The sequence below is a fragment of the Strigops habroptila genome, chromosome 6 (genome assembly GCF_004027225.2).
Source record: "Strigops habroptila isolate Jane chromosome 6, bStrHab1.2.pri, whole genome shotgun sequence".
NCBI classification, from domain to species: domain Eukaryota; kingdom Metazoa; phylum Chordata; class Aves; order Psittaciformes; family Psittacidae; genus Strigops; species Strigops habroptila.
The window spans coordinates 31,229,126-31,250,118 of NC_044282.2; the positions used below are offsets into that span (position 1 = coordinate 31,229,126).

The 20,993-nt window shown below is 39.2% G+C and overlaps 1 protein-coding gene across 2 annotated transcripts in view; it reads right to left on the reverse strand.

Annotated features, from left to right (window-relative positions):
- Nucleotides 1-20,993, reverse strand: part of CD109 (CD109 molecule) — a 75,055-nt gene that overhangs the window by 8,323 nt on the left and 45,739 nt on the right. The window contains exons 21-30 of one of the 2 annotated variants that reach the window (XM_030489913.1): nucleotides 20,618-20,836; nucleotides 18,526-18,670; nucleotides 17,556-17,732; nucleotides 12,945-13,026; nucleotides 11,407-11,635; nucleotides 10,714-10,879; nucleotides 9,418-9,608; nucleotides 7,229-7,384; nucleotides 7,079-7,144; nucleotides 22-158 (exon numbers count right to left, since the gene is read on the reverse strand). In XM_030489913.1, the coding sequence (XP_030345773.1) occupies nucleotides 22-158; nucleotides 7,079-7,144; nucleotides 7,229-7,384; nucleotides 9,418-9,608; nucleotides 10,714-10,879; nucleotides 11,407-11,635; nucleotides 12,945-13,026; nucleotides 17,556-17,732; nucleotides 18,526-18,670; nucleotides 20,618-20,836 (1,568 nt within the window). The remainder of the gene's footprint in view (nucleotides 1-21; nucleotides 159-7,078; nucleotides 7,145-7,228; nucleotides 7,385-9,417; nucleotides 9,609-10,713; nucleotides 10,880-11,406; nucleotides 11,636-12,944; nucleotides 13,027-17,555; nucleotides 17,733-18,525; nucleotides 18,671-20,617; nucleotides 20,837-20,993) is intronic. The other variant, XM_030489914.1, reaches the window with a different exon arrangement.

Genomic DNA, 20,993 nt, shown 5'->3' on the forward strand with positions numbered 1-20,993 from the left:
TACTCCAATTTAATTACCTACCTCGTGCACACATTCAAGGTCAAATGGTTCTTATCATCTTTGTCATCCTTTACATCAACATTCAAGTCAAAGGCTTCTTGTTTTTGGACAGATCTGAGCCTCTGATCAGTGTGCTTTGTGTTGTAAATAACATTGAGCTGTGGATTGCAAGTAGAGACATTAGATGACACGTGTAAAGCAAATCTGTGTGGTTAAAACACTAAGTTTCTAACAGTGTAACGCCAAAGGAGTGCTCACATGAAACAGAATACGCGGCCTTGTATCTGACAGCTGCACGCATGAGATTCACAGGAATTCTCTGAAAGAAATATCCTTTCTGAACACTTTGTAATGCAGCAGAACCAATGCAATTAGCAGGATGCAATGGAGGCAAACACAAGTGAGCTCTAGAACAACCAGCAACTTTCTCCATGTTTGTTATCTGCTGGTTTATAATGTGTGCAGCTACTTCCTGACAGTGTGAAATGAGAAGAATAAAGACGAACTTCAGAGACTGACACCAAAAGAGACAGGCCGCATACGAAAGCAGAGCAAGAGCAAATACATAGCATATGTACAGGATTTGTCTTCAGTCTTCATGTCACAGGATTCGTACACTCAAAAGAGATGAAGAATAGCATGTCACTCTAAGCTCAGAACAACACATTTTCCTTACAGTTAAGTAAGCAGTTTCATCATTTGGTTCACCTGCGCAAAGACAAAGCTACAGTCTTCAGGCGGCATCAGAGACAAAGCTCTTGCCCTTTCTGCTTAACCCCTGCCAAGCTCTGCTAAGTGAGCCAAGTAAGGAAATATGATAGGATTTCCAGTGCAGGACAGTAACATTAATATAAAATAAACTCATGTATTAGGCACAGTTTGAGAATTTCCAATTCTTCTACTGTAGATATGTATAAGATGCTTGAGACAGTGGTAGATAACTGGTAAAACCAGAAGCCCTTAAATGAGGCCTGAATAATTAGGAGATAGCCTCATTATCTCAATATCCTATAAAATTACCAATGCTGACAGCAAAAGCAGAAATGCTGGAGCTGGAATTGAGCAACCAGTGAGTACTCTCACGTTATCAGCCATCACAGAAAATTATGCAGTAAAAAAACAGTCTGTACTGCCCACAGAATTGAACTTAATGACGTAAAGAAACAGCTGAAAACTGCCTTACTACCAGACTGGAGGATGACAGCAATTTTTAAGAGTACTGGGGGTCTAGAAAACTATGGATATCAAGTAAACTCAGTATTTGTACCAGAAAACACAATCAAAACTATAATAAAAAGTCAAATCAGTGGGCAAATGAGTAAGTATGACATGTTGGAGAACAGGCTGTTGATATAAACCCACCAGCTACCTGAATCAAATGAAAAAACTCAGTCAGCGGAGCTCTGTCTAGTATAAGTTACATGGATGTTACATTGGCATGTAGCTGATTAGGAAGAGTACTAGCTGAAACAAATGAAGCTGCCAAGGGATAAAGGGCTGTTAAAAGACAGGAACAGAGGGTGAAAAAGTTCATACATGAAAGGAGTGGAGTCCTAAAGGAATCTGTTCTGAATGACCACCTTTAAACATAACCATACATGAAATATTAAAAAGGGTGAATCCTGATGTCATAAAGTTTGCTGATTATACTAATTTATCTGAGGTAGCAAAGACTAGGATTACTGCAAAGAGTTGCAGAATGAAAGAATTTTTATGTACATAATAATGGGTTATGCACTGTTTACTACCAAATCTGTTTAGCATTTAAGAAATGGTAAAATGCATGAAAATTCAGCTATAAATAGCTAAGTTGGAAGAAAGACACAGAATTATTTTCATGGGAAAGACAAATAGGAAATAACTTTTCATGCAATACAAGATTAAATTGTGGAATTCCTTCCCACAAGATGCTGCAGATACTAAACTATACAAATGTTCAAGGGCAAAATAGACAACTTCATGGAAGCAAAATTTTCTAAGCCCACAGAAAATATCTCCAGCTGAAGGTCTTGAATAATATATGGTAAGAGGTAGAAGACAGTCCAAGTAATATATTACATTATTATATATTATATATTCTTATATATTCTTACACTCTCTCCTGGGCATCCACCTACGGCCATTGTGGAAAACAGAACACTGGGCTAGACTGAGCTTTGCTCTGACCCAGCACAGTCCCTCTTATGCCCTTTCTCCAAATACAAGAATTAAGGGAGCAGGTTCAAGAGGAGAAAGAAGTACCGCTTCTTCATACGATATACTATTAGCTGCAGAACTACGTGCTGCAAGAAACTGTGGTACCTGTATGTGTCAAGAGGGCATACCAGTGAGATATCACTTCATGTTTGCCCTGTTCTAGTAGCCTTCATTGGTCATCTTCTCTTTACTCCCACTATGGGACACAGGATAATGAACAATATCAGCTGTCCCAGCTACATCTGCTCTAGCATACTCATGTACTTATACCCAACAAAAGACACCAAAAGAAAATAAATTTAACTTTGAAAAAACACATTAATGTGCTTCAGACTGATTAAGATCCAAGGCAATGTCGATGGTAACTGCAGCATCCCTTTGCTGTGGCACAAATGGAACACCAGCTCTGAGAGGACAAGAGAACAGGTTGCTGACTCAGCACTTCACTGTAATGACTCAGAAAGCTCAACTTTCAAAATCAAATACAAGAAACTTAGAAAATGCTTACTATCAAAGAAGAATTTACATTATTTAGCAAAATAGTGATTTTTACCAACAGAACAGTAAGTCTGCATACAGTCTTAATATACAAACAAATAATCCTTATTTCCCTTAGTCATCAAGACAAAACACATGGCAAGGCGGGGGGTGTTGTCTTCTTTGATTTTGGTAGAAAAATAATCAGAAAGTGGTTCAAATACTTTCAACATATAGTTTGCTGGGCTAAGGAAAAGGGAATGAAGAGTGCTTCTGGAAAATCACAGTCCCTTTACAGAGTTTCTGGCAGCAAGGGAAAACTGTCAGTCCAAATTTAAAGATATGACAGGGGGATTTCCAAGTTATATATTAGCAAGTCAGTTACAGGCTAGCAAACCTTTGCAAACAGAAGAGTCTTTAATTTCTGATTTTTGCCTTTGCTGCTATGTATGTCACTCCTGCATGCACGATTCCCCTTGCTCTGCCCTGCATTGCTGAATTTAGCATGCTGTATGAGTGCAGAGCCAAATCTGCACAGGCGCTTAGGACAACCGTGGTGCAACAGGGAAGATTTATCCTGTACAACTGCTCTGCAGGAGAAGGCAGTACCAAGGATTAAGCCAATCTAGAAAGCCTGCCAGTTACAGGCATGCAGAAAGTTTGGTAAAGACAAGCTGGCGGTGCCTCAACAATCTGTCATCACAGAAACAAAGCTGTTTTAACTTTTGCCAGAAAAAGCTAATGAATGGGAATTTACTGCCAATGCAGGATGTCTGAAACCACATACCGAACAGGTCAATCAGTATTTTCATGGAATAAGTTCTCTCTGTTACGGTCTGACTTTCCATTCCTGATTTCTCATGACAATGAAGGAAAAATCTTTTTCATAACAAATAATTAAAGCCTCCTTCATTATACACTCTTACTTTGGGGACAGAATGCTATTATACAGAAACTAGCATTAAATCAACAAAATGGGCAACTGCATTTCTTCTTAACCCTTTTAAGAAGCAGCTGCTAAAGCTAAAGGCAGAACTGATCCAGTCTTGTCATACTGCAACCAGTTCGGGTGAAAGGCCCAAGACAAAACTAAAAGCTAATCTTCTGCATAATAGAGATGCTTGTAACAGTATCTGACCCAATCAATTGCACTACATTTAAAAAAGTCAGTCATTTATAATGCCTTAATCAATGTCTCTTTATCCTTTTCTTTTTGTTCAACTAGCAGCACAAATGTGCTTGATTGAGGACATGAATTCAATGAAATAATCTCCAATATTTTTCTCTCCCTTTTTGACTCAGTATCTACTCGAACTGTAATGGAGAAGTATGTGTGCTTTTATATCACAGTGTACCTTTTTCAGTACCATCACAACAAATAACATTTAGTCCCTTGCATTTTACTAAGCCTAGTAGAAATACACCAAGTGGAAAAAAAAGAAAAAAAACCAGTCAGTGCGTTTCAGTAGAGAGTAACAAGTGATTCCCATTTTTTTTCCTCGCTCCCTCTCTATACATGACCAGGAGATCAAGGAGATCTTGTTCACCTATCCACTTTGCCCATATCAATCCTCCTTTAGCCTGCCCACTCTTCCCTTGTTAGTCCTGGATTTCAGTGGCATTCTTCCTTCCAGAAGGCACAGGCCATGCCAATTTCAGGCCAAGCCCATTTCACAGTGATTCAAGGCAGCAGAGAGGTCTATCCTCCAAGACTTTGAGCAGGCCAGCGAGGGAAGATTGCTTCTTTGACTCCTTTCTCTGGAAAGTGCCTTTCATATACCCTTAACCGTACACTCATCCTCTCTTTCCCCTTGTAGAGTCAGTGTCTTAAGTCATCCATAGTGTATGCCCACATAATGAAGGGATGAACTAGGAGACTTTGTCCCTAGGACCACAAAACTACAATTAAATGTCTGCTTTTCCAATTATACTATCCAAAACGAATAAATTTTCTAAGATCCTGCAGGGTCAAGTATGAATACACTGCCAACTCGCACACACAGTGAGACTTCACAAAAAACAAGGTGTTTTTTCTAAGAATCCGTTCTGTTGGGAAAGCAACTTTTTCCATTAATGGACCGAATCTTGTGTTTTGTGATATTTAAATGAATTACTGTTTTGACATGCTACTTTGGCCAGAAAGTCAAATCCCAGAACAGCGAATCTCACCACTGTACTTTGGCGGGCCTAAGACAATGAAACCCAGCTGAAGAAATGTGATCGCCTTGTCATATGCTATCTGATTTATTAAATACGGCCCAGATCTAGCTTGCATCTGGGAAAAAGAGAAATCTCATTCAAATGGCATCAATGCTCTGTCTTTTAGAATACCAGACCTCCCAAAGGAAGCAAAGAGAAGAACTGATCCCAGCAAAGAAAAAGTTTGAAGAAGCTATTCCACTGTATTAAGTGGAACATTTTGAATCAAGTCACAGCATCTCTGACTCAGGAAGCTGCAGGAAAAAAGGCAATGGAAGAAGATAATCTGGCATTGGTTTCTGAACACCAGTTACTTGGGAGCACATCTGCATGTTCATACAACAAACCAGGAACTTAACCTATAGTGCTATACACCACCAATAAGCTTTCTACCCACAGAGTCAGCCACTGGCTATTCTGGGTGGAAGGCTTCTGCTCAGTCTTCACCAGACATGCTGGTTTGGATGTGAAATTTTCCTGCTGGCGAAAATGTAATTGGAACCAATGTGCTTCCACAAAAGGCATTCATTTCAATAAATCAGCGTCTTCCAGCAAGAAACAATTTGCTGAAAAGTTTTTGATCAGCTCCTCCGACAAATTGGTTGACTTAATATCAGGGAGTATTTCTCAACAGTGATTAAAGTAGCTTAACTGTTCTGGAGCCCCACTTTGTTACGTTCCACATACACTCACACACTGAAACCACAGATGTGTCAATGCAATCCTGCTGAGATGTTCATGCCTATCTTGGCCTGCAGGTCTGAATCTACATTATCCTCTGAAACTTTTGAACTTTGCTGTAAACTTCGTTGGCACTTCTGGGTATTAATAAACTTGGGACATGATTTATGGCACTGTGGGTTTTGCAGACTGATGCTGAATCAATGAGGGGTATCTCTCACTGCTGTTCACTGCTGACAAGTATCTGTGAAGGTTCTTTTTAAATGGTCTTTTGTCGAAGACCATCACCATGCTTCCTTGTTTCCCAGATGTGTAAGAACACTGAAGTAAAGATCAGGTTGAAAGGAACTTGAGATGGAATCTGACCTGGCACAGAACTTCAAGATGATTGAAGTCAGCCTAAGTTCAGTTTTCCCAAGTACGACTATAAGGACTCTACAGAGTCTGTCTGGTTTTACTATAAGACTCAGCAATCATGAGTCTATTTATATACTTCCAATAAAATGAGTCTGTCATGCTCAGAGACTAATATTTCTGTATTACCTGTAGCTTTTCAAACGTATTCTCTTTCACCTGTGTGGTTCTAAGCCACTATCATGGACAGCACAACAAGGAAGAAAGACCCATTCATGGCCATATGAAATGAGTTCCAATACTGTCTTCTTCACACAGGATATTTATTATAGGGTTAGGAAAAATCTTGGAGGCGGAATTTCTTCACACATAATCTCTTATGGGAGAAGAGCAAGCACCTGAAAAGGCTATTTATGTTTTGCTAGTTCTAAATACTGTATGTGCTTATCCCAGATTAATTTGTTTAAATATAAGTAAAGTTGTTTGAATCTCTACCAGCGAAACACGGTCTTCCACAGGACAAGCAGAGAAGGGATCACTATACTGCCTTCTACTCTTTGCCATACCCCATTGTTGGCTGATGTGAAGCATCTACTGCTGTTGGCAATTTGCAGGATCCTTTGACTCTGACTTTCACTCTATTTCAGAACAGTGTAAAAATGGCTGGAGAACCTGGCCACAATACTCTTGGTTTTAGGTTTTGCACTATGGTTATATTCTACTTCAACAAAAGGAAAATAAGTCTAATAACTAGTAGTGTAATCTAGTTCCATATTGATCTGTGCCTTATTATGGTTTACCTTAGGTTTCCAATTAAGCATTTCTGCCTGATCCACATGCCTTTTTTACTCTGACCTTTGTGCCTGCAGACGTACCACTGCAGTCCTTTGTCTTGCAAATGGACACTGCATTTCTAAAGGATGACAGGCTGCTTTGATTTGGCTCTGGCCCATGGAGGTGCCCCAAAACTGTCAATCATCCAGCAGTACTTAAAAGGCCAGGCCATCGGACATAAACCATCACATTAATATGTCCATTCACACAATATTTGGTTCACAGCATTCTTCAATTAGTAAAATGCTTTGGTACTGATTTAACATTTCAGAAGATTGCTCTTACTAACATGTTTTATAAAGTTCCAAAATTCAGCAAGAATAACTGCACTGTATACCTGAAAGACAGCAAATCCTGTTCCGTCCGCTGCCACTGTAATTGTCATTGGTTGTACAGGGTCAAGCTGAAAGAAAGATGACTAAATCAGTATTTTCAAAGTACTTTCAGTCAGCAGATTTTACGAAATATTCCTCAGTTTCTACAGTACCTCCTTGGTCTGAAGCAGAAAACGGTTTTGAGTATCAATTGAAAATATTTCTGGTATTTTCAAAGAAGGTGCTGTCACTGTTAAATCCATTTCTGTTCTGCCTGCAGTAGTCAGAGTTGCGAATAGACTCAAGGCTTGCAGAGCCACCACCGTGTCCTGTTTAGAGAAACAAATCCTTCTGTAATAAACAGTGAACTACTTGTGTATAGGCCATGCCTTGGGGAGCTCATGGTCCCTGCATTGTCCCATTTGTTGATTATGTTGGAGTCTTCATGCAGCCACCTCCACATCTCCATTGGCATTCCACTGCTACGAAGGATCCCAGCACAGAAGAGGGATAGCAACACAAGTTGAACACTTGAAGTGCCTCTTCCAAGACTTCACAATTATATTCTCATGTTTACATTTCTCACATTTATATTTCTCACCCTGAATTCAGAAAGACTTCAAGATGTCTAGAAAAGCTATCATCTGCCACTGCTGAAGGTGACTTAAGAGCTCTTCCACATCCTAGGCTCAAATGACTCTCAGAAACACAGGTGAAAATCAAGAGGTCAAAGAACCACCTACAGAGAAGATAAATGATCCCCTTTCCATGCTCTAAAGCAGAAGGCTTTTCACCAGGAAACATTCACAGCTGAAGCATGAGTTGCACAGCTCAGCATAACAATGCTGCATCCAATACACAGCCTGAAAAGTTACAGAATATGGCCTCAAGCCATAGTCATAGGTCTCTCTTGCCCAGCAACACAGGCTTTGCAGAACTTGCTACTCTTCCCTATGATTTAAATCTACTTTCATATATATGCTATTTTTCATACAACTTGTATTCCTGTATATATTAAATATCCACATTTTATGTCCAAACATTAAAAGCATTATAAAGCAAAATATACTGATTGCAAATTCATGGTAAGCTACACCACATATACAAATTGCAGTGAGTTATGATACCCTAACTTACAAAACATCACACATGCAACTAATTACTTTCCTTCTTATTATTTAACAATAAATTACGTTTCTAATGTAATAAATTCATGTAAGAAAACACCCCCAACATTCTTTTAAAGCAATCTTAGAAGTTAACAGAAAGTACAGGGTCATTTCCACAAAATAAAAACGCCATCCTGAGAGACACTGGAGTAATTTTGAAATCAAAACAGTTTAGAGTACGGAAGAACAAAAGGATTAAATTCATTTCTTAACTTCACGCTCAGGAGTAAATGGTACACTGATGGATTTTCAAACTTTCAAGTAAAAATGGTTTCTGGAGAAAGAGAAAAGCTTTTTAAACTCATATAGTGCTTCAATCCACCTCTTCACATAATAAGCAAGAATTAACAAATTAGGAAAACACGAGAAACTCTGGGGAACTAGGTTGGTTATTGCATTTTATTTAGTAGAACTAATTTCTCTCAGATCAATATTAACAAACATTGGAAAATAATGAAGGATAGCCTGTACAGCTTGGTACCAAGCAGTACGATGAAATATGACATTTTACTGTGACCAGCATTTGCAATTAATTTAAAAGCTAGTTAAACTAATGCAATCCAAATTACTATACAGACTTTCTGGATGCCAGCACAGCGTACAAGATGTGGTTTCAATAACATGGAAACCTCCTGGAGATAATGAAGATATTCCAGATTTCATGGCCCATCAAAAATTCATGCAATAATGCGGACAAAGTACATTATTAAGTTAAGACCAACTGCCAACAGAGGCACTAGGTTAGGATGTTTCTCTAAAACCTACTACCATTTCTTATCTTAGTTTTAGAAGCTTGAGGACCCACATATGGAAAGAATAGAAGGAGGTTTCTCTCCTTGGAAAGAAAGCAAGCACAGCTATTTGGAAAAACCTGATTTATTCTTTTTCCATGGGCATCACTTCTTAAATTAAGATATTTTGTTATTGATATTCTATATAATCAAGGTGACCCTCTAATTCATTTTTTTATTACACCTGCCAAAATAGTGAAACTGGTAGTCCAGGTTTAAGATCATAGATGCCAATATCACAAAGAAGGCAAGCCTCCACATAGCCAAGGCTATTACAGCAAAACAAAATCCAGGAATTATTATGTAAAAAAAAAAAAAAGTCCCTTTTTAATTTTTACTTTTTTTTAAACACACAGTGCTCATTTAGAAAGTATAATAAAGCCCCTTGACACAAGATATTACCTGAGTAGATGAAAATCCCCCAAGATGATTTCTTTGCTGACTTAACCATTTCATAATAGGGATCCCCTCTGCTAATCTGTCTTGATGGAAGTGTGAGAGCAAAGCGTATGCTGCAAGTTCAATATCGATGGACCGCGGCTGCCATGAATCAGAAATTTCAGAAGCAGGTGTTATCCAGAAACGAAATTCTCCTGCAGAAGGAACCAATAATAACCTCAGACCCACAGGATGACATCTTTGGACTTCTCAGAAAGACTAAATGCGTATTTATGGCACCTCGCCATGTTCTTTAAAATTGTGTTAATGTTTAGGCATGTGTCACATAAAGGACTGACTTAAGCACTTCTTCAGCAGTGGCTGAATCTAGATACAAAAAAACTAGAGTCCAAACAGTCACTCCCATTGATTTCAGTGAACTTTACATTGATCCTTTTGTTGTCAGCCCAAAGCGCTCACATAAAGGAGCCTTTGTGAAAAGGCCATCTCATTGCTGGTGTGCTCCTTTCTCTTCAGGACTGAAGAAGGCATCTCATGCAGCACAGCTGCTAAATAGCCTCTTTCTGAGTGAAGCCTTCCAAAAAAGTGATTTTCTCCCTTCCCAGAAGTGACCATCAGAAAGTCCTAACCTAGTAAACACAGAAGGACAGAAGCTCTGTTGCTAGGTTACAATATTAATTCCGTAAGATTTTTCAAGAGGACAGTTACTATTTTCAGCCCAAAACTTCAATTTCTTACATCCATGTGGTCTGTTCTTCCCACAAAACAAAGAATAAAATTCAGTCATGCTGAATGCGGAAGAAGTTAAACATAATGAGATGATGGGTCCCTACAGAAAATGCAACAGACCTCGACATTGTGTTACAGAAATTTCCTCAACTCTTCAATCCGATACTGATGTTAATTAATTGCCCCCCAACACCCTCCTGATTAAAACCACTTTGGAATAGCTAACCTCATCCATCTCTCTTTAACCAGCCTGATCTTACAAGTGCACATAATAACATGGGAAAACTGACAAGTCATGTTTTTCAGCAGCATCATGGTATTCCCATCAGGAACAAGGTAATTGAGACTGAAAGGCCTAGCTTTGTTGTGAATTGTTATTCTATTTTGGATGCTTTTCATCAAGACTGTCTTGGAAGTTCTTAGCTTATTCTCTATACCATACTCAAAACAGATTTGAATTCGGAATAATGATTCTCTTCATGTCTAATTCCATACGCAACTGTAGATGTAAGTACATTTAAATTTGACAAAAGTCCATCTATACAACTGTATAAGATAGTTGTGCAATACCTTGGTGTTCGGCTCTCTGGTTCAGTATATTCAGTGCTTCCTTTGCTTTTATACTTTTTGCCCAGGACAACGCATATGTCACAAGTGCCAAAGTGTAATTATCCGAAATGCCTTCTTCTAATTTATCTTCCAGAAAGTTCGTAGCACTCTTGATGACATAAGCATGCTGCAAATGAAGATTATATTGAAGATTGTAAAGCAAGTAAAATATTTATTGAAACATAATTTAAAAGAAAAATTTGTACAGAAACATTACTATCGCCAAACAACAACCAAAAAATACTAAAAATCTCTCCCAAAGTCACAGGCACGAACCTCAAAGGCAAGCCTTTTGATCTGGCACTGTCTTTTATGAACGTGAGTAATCGCAATAAAATCAATTGGAATGACCTAACATCTCTAAGGATAGTTCCCCCCATAAATTTCTTTGCAAGTTCTTGGACTAAAGCCATGACAATATTCTTACTAAAAGCAACTGCCTTCAGTTTTTTCAAAGGCACATAAAATTGAAGAGCTAACAGCACAACTTTTTACTGTCTTGGGTAGATATGAGAAGTTTAACAAAATCAGGTTAAATTTTGTCTCTGATCAGCTGTCCCTCAATTTCCTTGAACTACCAAGTGTTTGCCCAGGTATTATGGCAATTTATGAAGTGTTCCAGTTACCGTAAATTCTGTTTATGAATTCCAATACCTGTTTATCTGGGAACCCTAGGAGGGATGACATGATGTAAGCTGTGAGAGTGATGGGATTGTTGGTGCCTCCTTGAAGATCACTGTGTAACACTTTCCCAGGCTCACGAAATTCTCCATTTAACTTCTGATGCCGCACGATCCATTTAGCGGTATCCATGAGTACATCTTGGTCAATATCTATGAATGGACGAGCTTGAAGGAAACATCTTAATACAAAAGCTGATAACCTTGGGGGAAAAGTTAATCAAATATGACAAAATTAGCAACATATTACAGCTGCTTCTGTTTAAGATGATGTATGAATACTGTGATGCATAAGGTGTTCTACACACACCTCCCAAACACAGAGGAAAATACATGCCTCACGTAGACAAGCAAGTAAACTAAGCTTAATCCACCAAAAATGAAACTGTGTCCTTGTTCCTAAAGATCACCTCTTTTTGCAGCTGTTATGTTTCAAAAATAAATACAGAGTATAGACTCCAAGTCTGCAAACACATGTATACCCTTATTCAAATGTTGTTCTCCTGCCTTCTGCTGCTAGGCTAAAATGGCAAAAATCATAGTTTACAAAGTAATGCAGTTACAAGTATGATGTTAATTACCACCATTATCCCTGTAATTATATCATTGAAACAACCTTTGTTGTTTTACTAATAATCCCAAGTTCTGCTATGACTCTCTTCTTTGCCAAATATACATTCATGTAACCTGTCACTGCATTACTGAAGCACCAGAGTTGCCAGGTTAGACAAATTACATTCATTTTCCAATCCACCACTACAGAGTCAAAGGCACATCCTGCTGATGCCAATGTAAGATGCTCACTGACTCCAGGAGTGACTCAATCAGTGGCACAGTCACTGGGATGGTTCTATTTAAAGTCAGCAGTGTGTACTGATATACGTAAGTCTATTTAAACTAACCGGACATGGGTTAGCTGAATGAAGTGCTAGAACTTGCCTCTGTTATCTATCTCGCTCCCACTACTATGCTCACTATGCTTCTCAGCATGAAATTCAGCACTGAAAAGGCCTTTTCAGTTCTATTTATAGTCTCAGAAAAGGAGGTATGAGAGAGGTAAGTAGGGCAAATTTTCACCACCAGTAACTCCGTTCAACCCCTAGGAAATGCCTCAGTCAGTCTTTAGCCTCCAGTATGGAGAGAACTGAAATCTGAAGCAATAATGATCACATAGGCCTAAATGGTTTTAGTCAACTGGAAGAACAAGTCATTTAATTATTATTCTTCATTCCTTTGAGGAAAGCAACAGAAAAACTTTCAGATCAAGCTATTTCTCTGGCTGAAATAATTCATCGTTCATCTTCTGCAAAATTAAAGAGCCTTGCCCTAATAATAGCTTTGACAGCATGTTATCCAGCAGAATGACCTTAGAGTTGGCCTAAACCCCTAATGAAAACCAGGCAGAAGGCTAATATAGCTGGAAATTTTTACCAGCTTCTCAAAAAATTTTCAGTCGTGAGGAAAATATCTAAAATACTTAAATTCCACAGTGAATCTGGCAGAACTACTTACCATGTGCTCCCAGAGGGATCGTCATTTCCAAAGGCACTGAAAGAGCCATCATCCCTCTGGAAAAGCAGCTCTCTCTGGTAGCCTGAAGTGGAAAAGCAGAAACAGGTATTGAACACTTTCCTCTCATGTGAGTTCCAGCACAAGCTGTCTGCTGATATGAAGCAAGGCACTTTCTAAGGTTGAGAAGGGCAGAACCTGACCTAGTATTTAATAAAAAATCTCCCAAATATGTAAGAACACACAAAGCCATGCAGAATATGATGAGAAAGCTAGCAGCAGTAACATGAAGGATCCATCTACAAAAGCAGAACCAGAAGCTCCAGCTCACACTCGCAACAGAACTCAGTGGCTCCAGGAGCACAGCAGCCGAGAGCACGGAACAAAGTAGCAGCTACAGTGCAGTGCTTCATCACTTTGGGGAGCTGGAGTTATGCACCTACAGAACTGCTCTATCTTTCCAGCAGGAGGAAGGACAAGCAAAAATGAAGTATTCTCCAACTGGAAGGGCAAAGTGTGCAGCAAAGCTACAAATGCTGCTCAAAACCAGACTCCTTCACCAGCTTGCTTTTCCCAAACCAAAGCACGAGTTATCTGAACAAGCATGCTGAAAGAGGCTACTCTGAAACCAGTGAAAAATGTCAAAAGACATGAATATCCTGAAATCCTGAGAAGGATCTGTTTAAAATGTATGCAAAGATTTTTCAGTATGCAGAACAAGTGCAGCTTTCTCCTGACTGCTGAACATCTATAATAAAAGTGCCCCAAGGGCTCACTAGCAGCTCACGACCACCACCAGCATCTTTAATAGTCGACTTCAGTGCAGAACCAATGTTCATTAGCATTAAAAATGAAGTTTCCTATGATATACTACTCCCTGTAGTTTCTAAAATCTAAAACTTTTCTTCCCTTATATTTTGCTTGCCATTTGTATAGCCATAACAATAATTGTATCTATTTATAGCATTTCAGAAGACATCTTTTCTTCTTTCCCCCTACGTTGTCTTTTCCCTTAGCTGTTTTGGCTATTATAATTAGGAAAGTACGTTCATTAGTTTAACACCTGACAGATACAGAAACAATACTGAATCAGCCAGTCAGAAGGAAAACCTTTCGGCAATCATTAAGTCCTACACAAATCAAAGAATTTATAAATATGTTCCGTGAGGTCCACACAACTACAAGCGTTCCCCTGCAAAATGTTCCTTGTTTTGACGGATAAAGAATTAATCACCTCCTTACATACTATTCTGTATATAGCTGCACAGTGAGTGAACCACAGCCTTAATTACTGAGGAACAAATGGTCTGGTCCCTGAATCTAAGTTATACCGTAAGATGAAATCCTAGTCAGAATCTCTCTATAAATAGAAGAGATATAAAGATATGAATTCGAATTGCTACAGTATAGCAGTGCACCTCTCCATAAGAACTGTTAACCCAGTAGCATCAGATTTAGTTTTTGTCTCTTTAGAAGAGTTTGAAATTAAAATTTCTAATTAAGTATAGGCTTTTTATAATGTATTTATCATGACAGTTGTTGATTACATGATTAAAACTGGTGAACCTTTTCTATACAGACAAATCTGGCATCTCGGTTAATGATCTTGAGGAATCAAGTACTCTTGAGTGGGAAGAACAAAGAAGGAATGAGTGTCATCACCAAGGAAAACAAAAGTCACTGTCAAATTTAAGCCTCAAAACAATGTGCTATGAGGAACATGAATATATGTATATATACAAATGGATTGCTTCCTCTTCAAAGATATCTGACTGCAAGGCCTGAAAACTTGAGTTTTTTCTGCTGCTTAGCAGAAGGGGCAATACATAGCAATAAGTATTATCACCACCCTGTTGGTAGTGTAAAAGCACTAAACAAAGACCAGCAGCCTGCTCAACAAAGACTGCTGAGCAGCCCTTACATAGGGAAAAATTTATCTCATAATGTATTAAGATTGGGAAGGATAACAGAGATGATCAGAACCAGAGGGAGAATGGAGCGATCACTCAGCTATTTCCTACAGTCTGGTTGGCTTTTTCTCAATGCCAGCCCCACTGCAGTCATGCAAAAGTCTCTAAACACGCGTGTATCTGGCACAGGGGAGCCTGTAGAAATGCTGGAACAAGAGACCAAGGGGCTGTGAACCACAGTGTTTGTTCCAGTGGACACTCAATCAGACATGAAAAATGATACTTCAAATGTCAACACATACAAGTGGAAAGGCAAGGAAAAGAAGGATCCTATTATGCAGATGTACACCAGTAGTCCCAGAGGACTGGCTGGAACCCAAGAGATGTAGGAGGCCTGCTGAACAAGGCTGAAAGAGGAGTGCATCAGGATGGAAAGTCCTTCAGAAATATGTGAAAGACTAGAGGGTCTCACATTTCAAACAGGTTGGAAATACTGCTGAAACTCATTGCTTGCTTTGGGTCTAGCATCAAAGTTTTTAGATCAACCAGGATTTTATTTTATTTCTAAAGAAGTGATTTCAAGATGGGATCTGTCATTCCCACAATGGAAGGGTTTTGGTTTTTTTAAAGGCAACTTTTCTTTTGCTTTGCTTTTGTTCTAGGTAAATAAAAACTGATAAAAGAAGAACATACAGCAGTCTCTGCTACCTATATGACCCCTTTTTCTCACAAGTATTTAGCCTTAAAATTAATTATATTTACTTCAGATTCTGAGGTACCTTTTTCAAATATTTAGTGAATTCTGACATGTGAAATAAAGTCTGTTTTAAATTGAATTTCACAACAATTCTTTCAGAAACTGAGCTTATAAAAGTTACATCTCAAACTACAGATAAAGTTCAACTTTTTTAATAAATCAGTGCAACAAATGAAATCAATTATTAAAATAAAGCAGGAAAAAAAACCCAACTGTTTTTTAGATTGTAGGTCTTTTCTTCAGATTACAAATATGTCAGCATACTTACTGTTTTGGCTACTACAGTGTTAAAAACATGCACCTAAATTCAAAGCCTCAGGAACAAGTTAAGTAACATGATGCTTTGTATGTAAGTGACATTTAATCGTATCATTTTCACTTGCTTTGAAATAACTAATAAATCTGTTACTGGAAAACTTCAGAACTCTATGGTAGCAAAACTCAGGCTTCAAAGACAGGTAGATTGCTTACAAACTTCAGAGCAGCTTTTTACATAGCGCATCTCTTCCCCAACACCTTACTTTTCAACTACACCATGCAGTAGGAAGGGTTTAAAAAAATCATTTAACTGCTTTTGACAGAAAATTGGGATCTTGATGAAAGGAAAATTTGTTTTTGAGCTGTGCCTCTTCCAAGGGAAATGTCAACAACTTAAAAAATAAACACAGAAAAGCCAAAGACTTAAAGAGAGTAAACAAAATTTGAAAATGTCATCATGGTGCCTTAGTAGGGGTGTAGCTCACACGATGGCCTCATTCCTCTCTATGAACCAGGCTCTTGGCATGCAGAATGACATGGGGTGAGTGATACGCTGGAGTTAGACACTGATCCAAAAGGCAGAGAGAAGCATAGTTCAACTATATTCTCCACGCTCTGTGATGCCCTGGAGTATTTCACAATTAAAATATTCAACAATTTCCAACTAAAATTTTCCACCTCTTGATTTCCAACACTGAGTTTACTTCTGACCAAATCTAAAACTTGGGTGGGCAAAAGCCAGCCACGAGAGCAAAAAACACTCCTTGACCTCTGCAAGTACATGGCAGGATAGGGTGGTGTCACTGAAGGCAGATACACACATAGGATGAATATGGTTCACTCTGCCCACTGACTAATTTTCAACCTCTGTGCCTCAAGCAGAGATCAGAATTGTTTGTTCACGCATGGTTTTATCAAAGGAGAAATAACAACCACCTAGGAAATCCATATGAATTACTTTAGAATCATAGAATAGTTAGGGCTGGAAAGGACCTTAAGATCATCTAGTTCCAAATCCCCTGCCATGGGCAGGGACACCTCGCACTAGACCATGTCACCCAAGGCTCTGTCCAACCTGGCCTTGAACACAGCCAGGCATGGAGCATTTACAACTTCTTTGAGCAACCTGTTCCAGTGCCTCACCACCCTCACAGTGAACAACTTCTTCCTTATATCTAACCTGAACTTCCCCTGCTCAAGTTTAAATCCATTCCCCCTTGTCCTATCACTACAGTCCGTAACGAAGAGTCCCTCTCTTGTATCCTTGTAGGCCCCCTTCAGATACTGGAAGGCTGCTATGAGGTCTCCACGCAGCCTTCTCTTCTCCAGGCTGAACAGCTACAACTTTCTCAGCCTGTCTTCACACAGGAGGTGCTCCAGCCCCCTGATCATCTTCATGGCCCTCCTCTGGACTTGCTCCAAAAGCTTCTAAAATACGTTTTTCCTCTGAAAAAAGTAACTACATAAAAACAACGTGTTTTTTCTGACCAGACTTGCCCTTGTCAACAAAAGTATTTGCTCTTCAATTCTGTCAGCTCAGAGGAGGAAAATAAAGAGAAGATGGGCTTTTCTTCTAGTTCTCATGACACCAACAGAGCAGTATTTCAAATACCAAATACAGAGCCACAGTTATCTTTTTACTAGCAAAAGTTCTTAAAAATCTAACATCTTTCTTTTAAGCATACAGACCTTTTCTCATAAATGATATAGCTTTTGATTTAATATCCTCTCTCAGCTGCCTGGTTTTAGTCAGGTATTGCAGAACATAAACATTTGGAGCAAAATTGATCATATTCTGTTCACCACAGCCATAAGGCATCTTAATCAATGACGACAAACCGTTGATAGAAGGCCCAAGTAAATCACCTGAAATATAAAATTTCATGAAAATAAATTAAAGCTTATTGCAAATAAATGCATACCTCACACATAAAGGGTGGTATCATCTAAACGGGGAGAAAATATGACACATTAAGAACTTTTGTACAAACACCACTAAACAGGTAGAAAAGATACTTCACCTTCTCATCAGCTTTGTGTCTACTGACATATTCCAACTACGAAGTAACTTGAAACAGCCACCATTAAGACAAGCAGAATTAAAACAGGATACTAGCAAGCTTTGCAGGATCTTCCTTATTAAACTCTGACTCCCTCTCTAACTCTGAAAATGGACAGCAATACCATAATATTGTAGATTAAATAAAGGAATAACACACTCCATCCATAAGGCCTTCCTATGCTTAGTCTAATGCATGACGTTAAATTATTTTTAATGAATGATTCAACCTATTAATGTATCAATTAAATAAAAATAAATGTAGTTCCCTAAAAACCTATAAAGCAACAGCCTTGCTGGGCAAAATCTTGGAAGGGTCTCTAGGAGCTCTAGCAAATCCTGCAAGGGTAGCTCAGGTTATTACACAACAGCCTCCCTGCTATACTTGACAGAGTTTACCACTTCTAGTTACTACTAGCAACTGCTCTGTTCTTTAAAAACCACCTATGACTGCAATGCAGAAGATGCCAGCAGCTGGATTATGGGCACATATATGTTAGATACTGGGTTCAACAAAAGCGCAGTGGGTAAAAAACTATTAAAGAAAATATAGCTGACCAGTAAATAATAAAGATGGAAACAGAATAAGGTTATTCTTACCAACAGCAGTGACCTGCATTCTCTCACTGCCACTTACAACATCAGAAGGAAAAGTGAAATCCAAAGTTTTTGACACTGATCGTGGCTTATTCCCAGTCAAATCCAAAAGGACTGTCTGAGAATATGTCTGTTCCAATCCTTCAGCCTATTAAAATAAACACAAGATTATTGTATTAGGACAGGAGTTGTGTGCTTACCATACTGAAGGATCTAAAACAATGCCAGGTATTTTGTGCTGCTTGCTAACACATCTAGAACCTAAGCTATTGGCCTGCCCAATTAAAGACCTACCTCCACTATTCACTTCTCGACACCACGTGTCAACAACAAAAATGCACCTGCAAAGTCAATGAGAGCATCTCTGATTCCAGTGAGCTCCATGCTTGGCTCCATGACCAAGTACATGTCAAGGCTGGAGGTGGTACCTTTCACGCTGTTTGCAATTCTACAGCCTGTCATACAAAGGGAGGACTTAAAACTGAAGTTAGATACATGACCATAAAGGTTTCATTTCCTCATGCATGCAAAATCCTAGAGTACTGTGTTCAGGTGTGGGGTCCCCAGCGTAAGGATGTGGACCTGCTTGAGCAAGTCCAGAGGAAGGTCACAGAGATGATCAGAGGAATGGAGCACCTCTCCTGTGAAGACAGGCTGAGAGAGTTGGGCTTGTTCAGCCTGGAGAAGAGAAGGCTCAGGGGAGACCTCAGAGCAGCTTCCAGTATCTAAAGGGGCCAAGAAGAAATCTGGAGAGGGACTTTTTACAAGGGCATGTAGTGACAGGACAAAGAGGAATGGCTTTAAACTAAACAGGGTAGGTTTAGATTTGATAGGAAAAAATTCTTCACTGCGAGTGTGGTGACGCACTAGAACAGGTTTCCTGGAGAAGTTGTGGCTGCCCCATCCCTGGCAGTGTTCAAGGCCAGCTTGGTTGGACGGGGCTTTGAGCAACCTGGTCTAGTGGAAGGTGTCCCTGCCCATGGCAGGGGGGTTGGAACTAGATGATCTTTAAGGTCCTTTCCAACCCACACCATTCTGTGATTCTACAATGTTCCCTTGAGAAAAATTGTCCTTGATGCAGAGAAAATAAATGGGTTTCAGGCTGCACCTGGAAACAGCTCACAACCCTGCAGCTTAGTGGTTGTAAGTGGTCTAAGGAGAGGCTCAGAGAGCTGTCCCTGTTCAGCCTGGAGAAGAGAAGGCTCAGGGGAATATCATCAATGTATATAAATACCTGAAGGGAGGGTGTAAAGAAGACGGAGCTAGGCTCTTCCCTGTGGTGCCCAGTAGCAGAATAGAAGGCAACGCACACAAATAAAGGGACACTTTTTTAACAGCGAGGGTGTTGAAACAACAAGCTGCCCAGGGAGGCTGCGAAGGTCCTGTTCTTGGGGACATTAAAAACCTAACTGGGCATAGCTCTAAGATTCCTGCTGTAGCTGATCCTGCCATAAGCAGGAAGGTTGGTCTACTCCCTTTCAACCTCAACCATTCTCCAATTCCATGGTCTTAAGCATTTATTTTAAGTATGCGATGTACAAATGCCTACCACCTTCCACTGAAATGGAGTCTAACATGAATCAGATGTCTAAAGTTAGGCAAGTCTTACCAGTTTCTGGTTTATGAGAAAGTCTGGGGACTAAATTTCCCTCAATAGCAAAATAAAAAAACGTTCATACAAAATAGGCTTTGAATTAAAGCCAGGCGTATGGCAAAATTGATTGCACTTATCTACAACACAGTTATCTGGTCCACTCTCCACAGATTATTAAGCTAGCTGTAGTACCAGGAGTTCATGGATGCACAAATAAGTTTCACCTTGCTTTCAGAAGCATTTGACACACTATCTGTTGTAGAACTGATCTATGTGTTCATTCCTGGAAGGGGATCTAAAGAATTTTAAAGGAGAAATTATTTAAAAAGTCGTGTTTTCTACTTAAAGCCACCTGACGTGAAACCAACCTTACAGAGCAAGAGGCAGATATGTAAACTGCAGTCAAGTAAAGGCAGACAAGTGCAGCCTTTTTTCTGCACTATGTTGCTTATTTTAGGGAACAATTTATTTCAGGAAAAAGCCAAGCTGCAGACTGTTTACCTTTACTAAAATTTTCTGGATGATGGCATCAGAAGCAGCAGATGATATTGCTGTCACTTTGATGGGAATCTCTCCCAGCTGTTTTGGCTTGATTGGGAACTGAACAGCTTTCCCATCTTCGCTTGGTACAGATACAGACTGTTGATTTTCTGTTGCATTTATTTCATTGGATGTTAGAATGATTTCAAAAGCATCATTCATATCCAGGATCACAGTAACCTGTAAATACACAACATTTGCAATACAAAGCATTAATTTTGAAAAACTGCTTTCATAAGCTGCCAACTTTTTTTGTGTATAGAGAAATAGTTTTATGGTCTGCACACTGAAGAAAATATCATCTCACAAAAGACAGACATGGTCTTCACCAGTGATG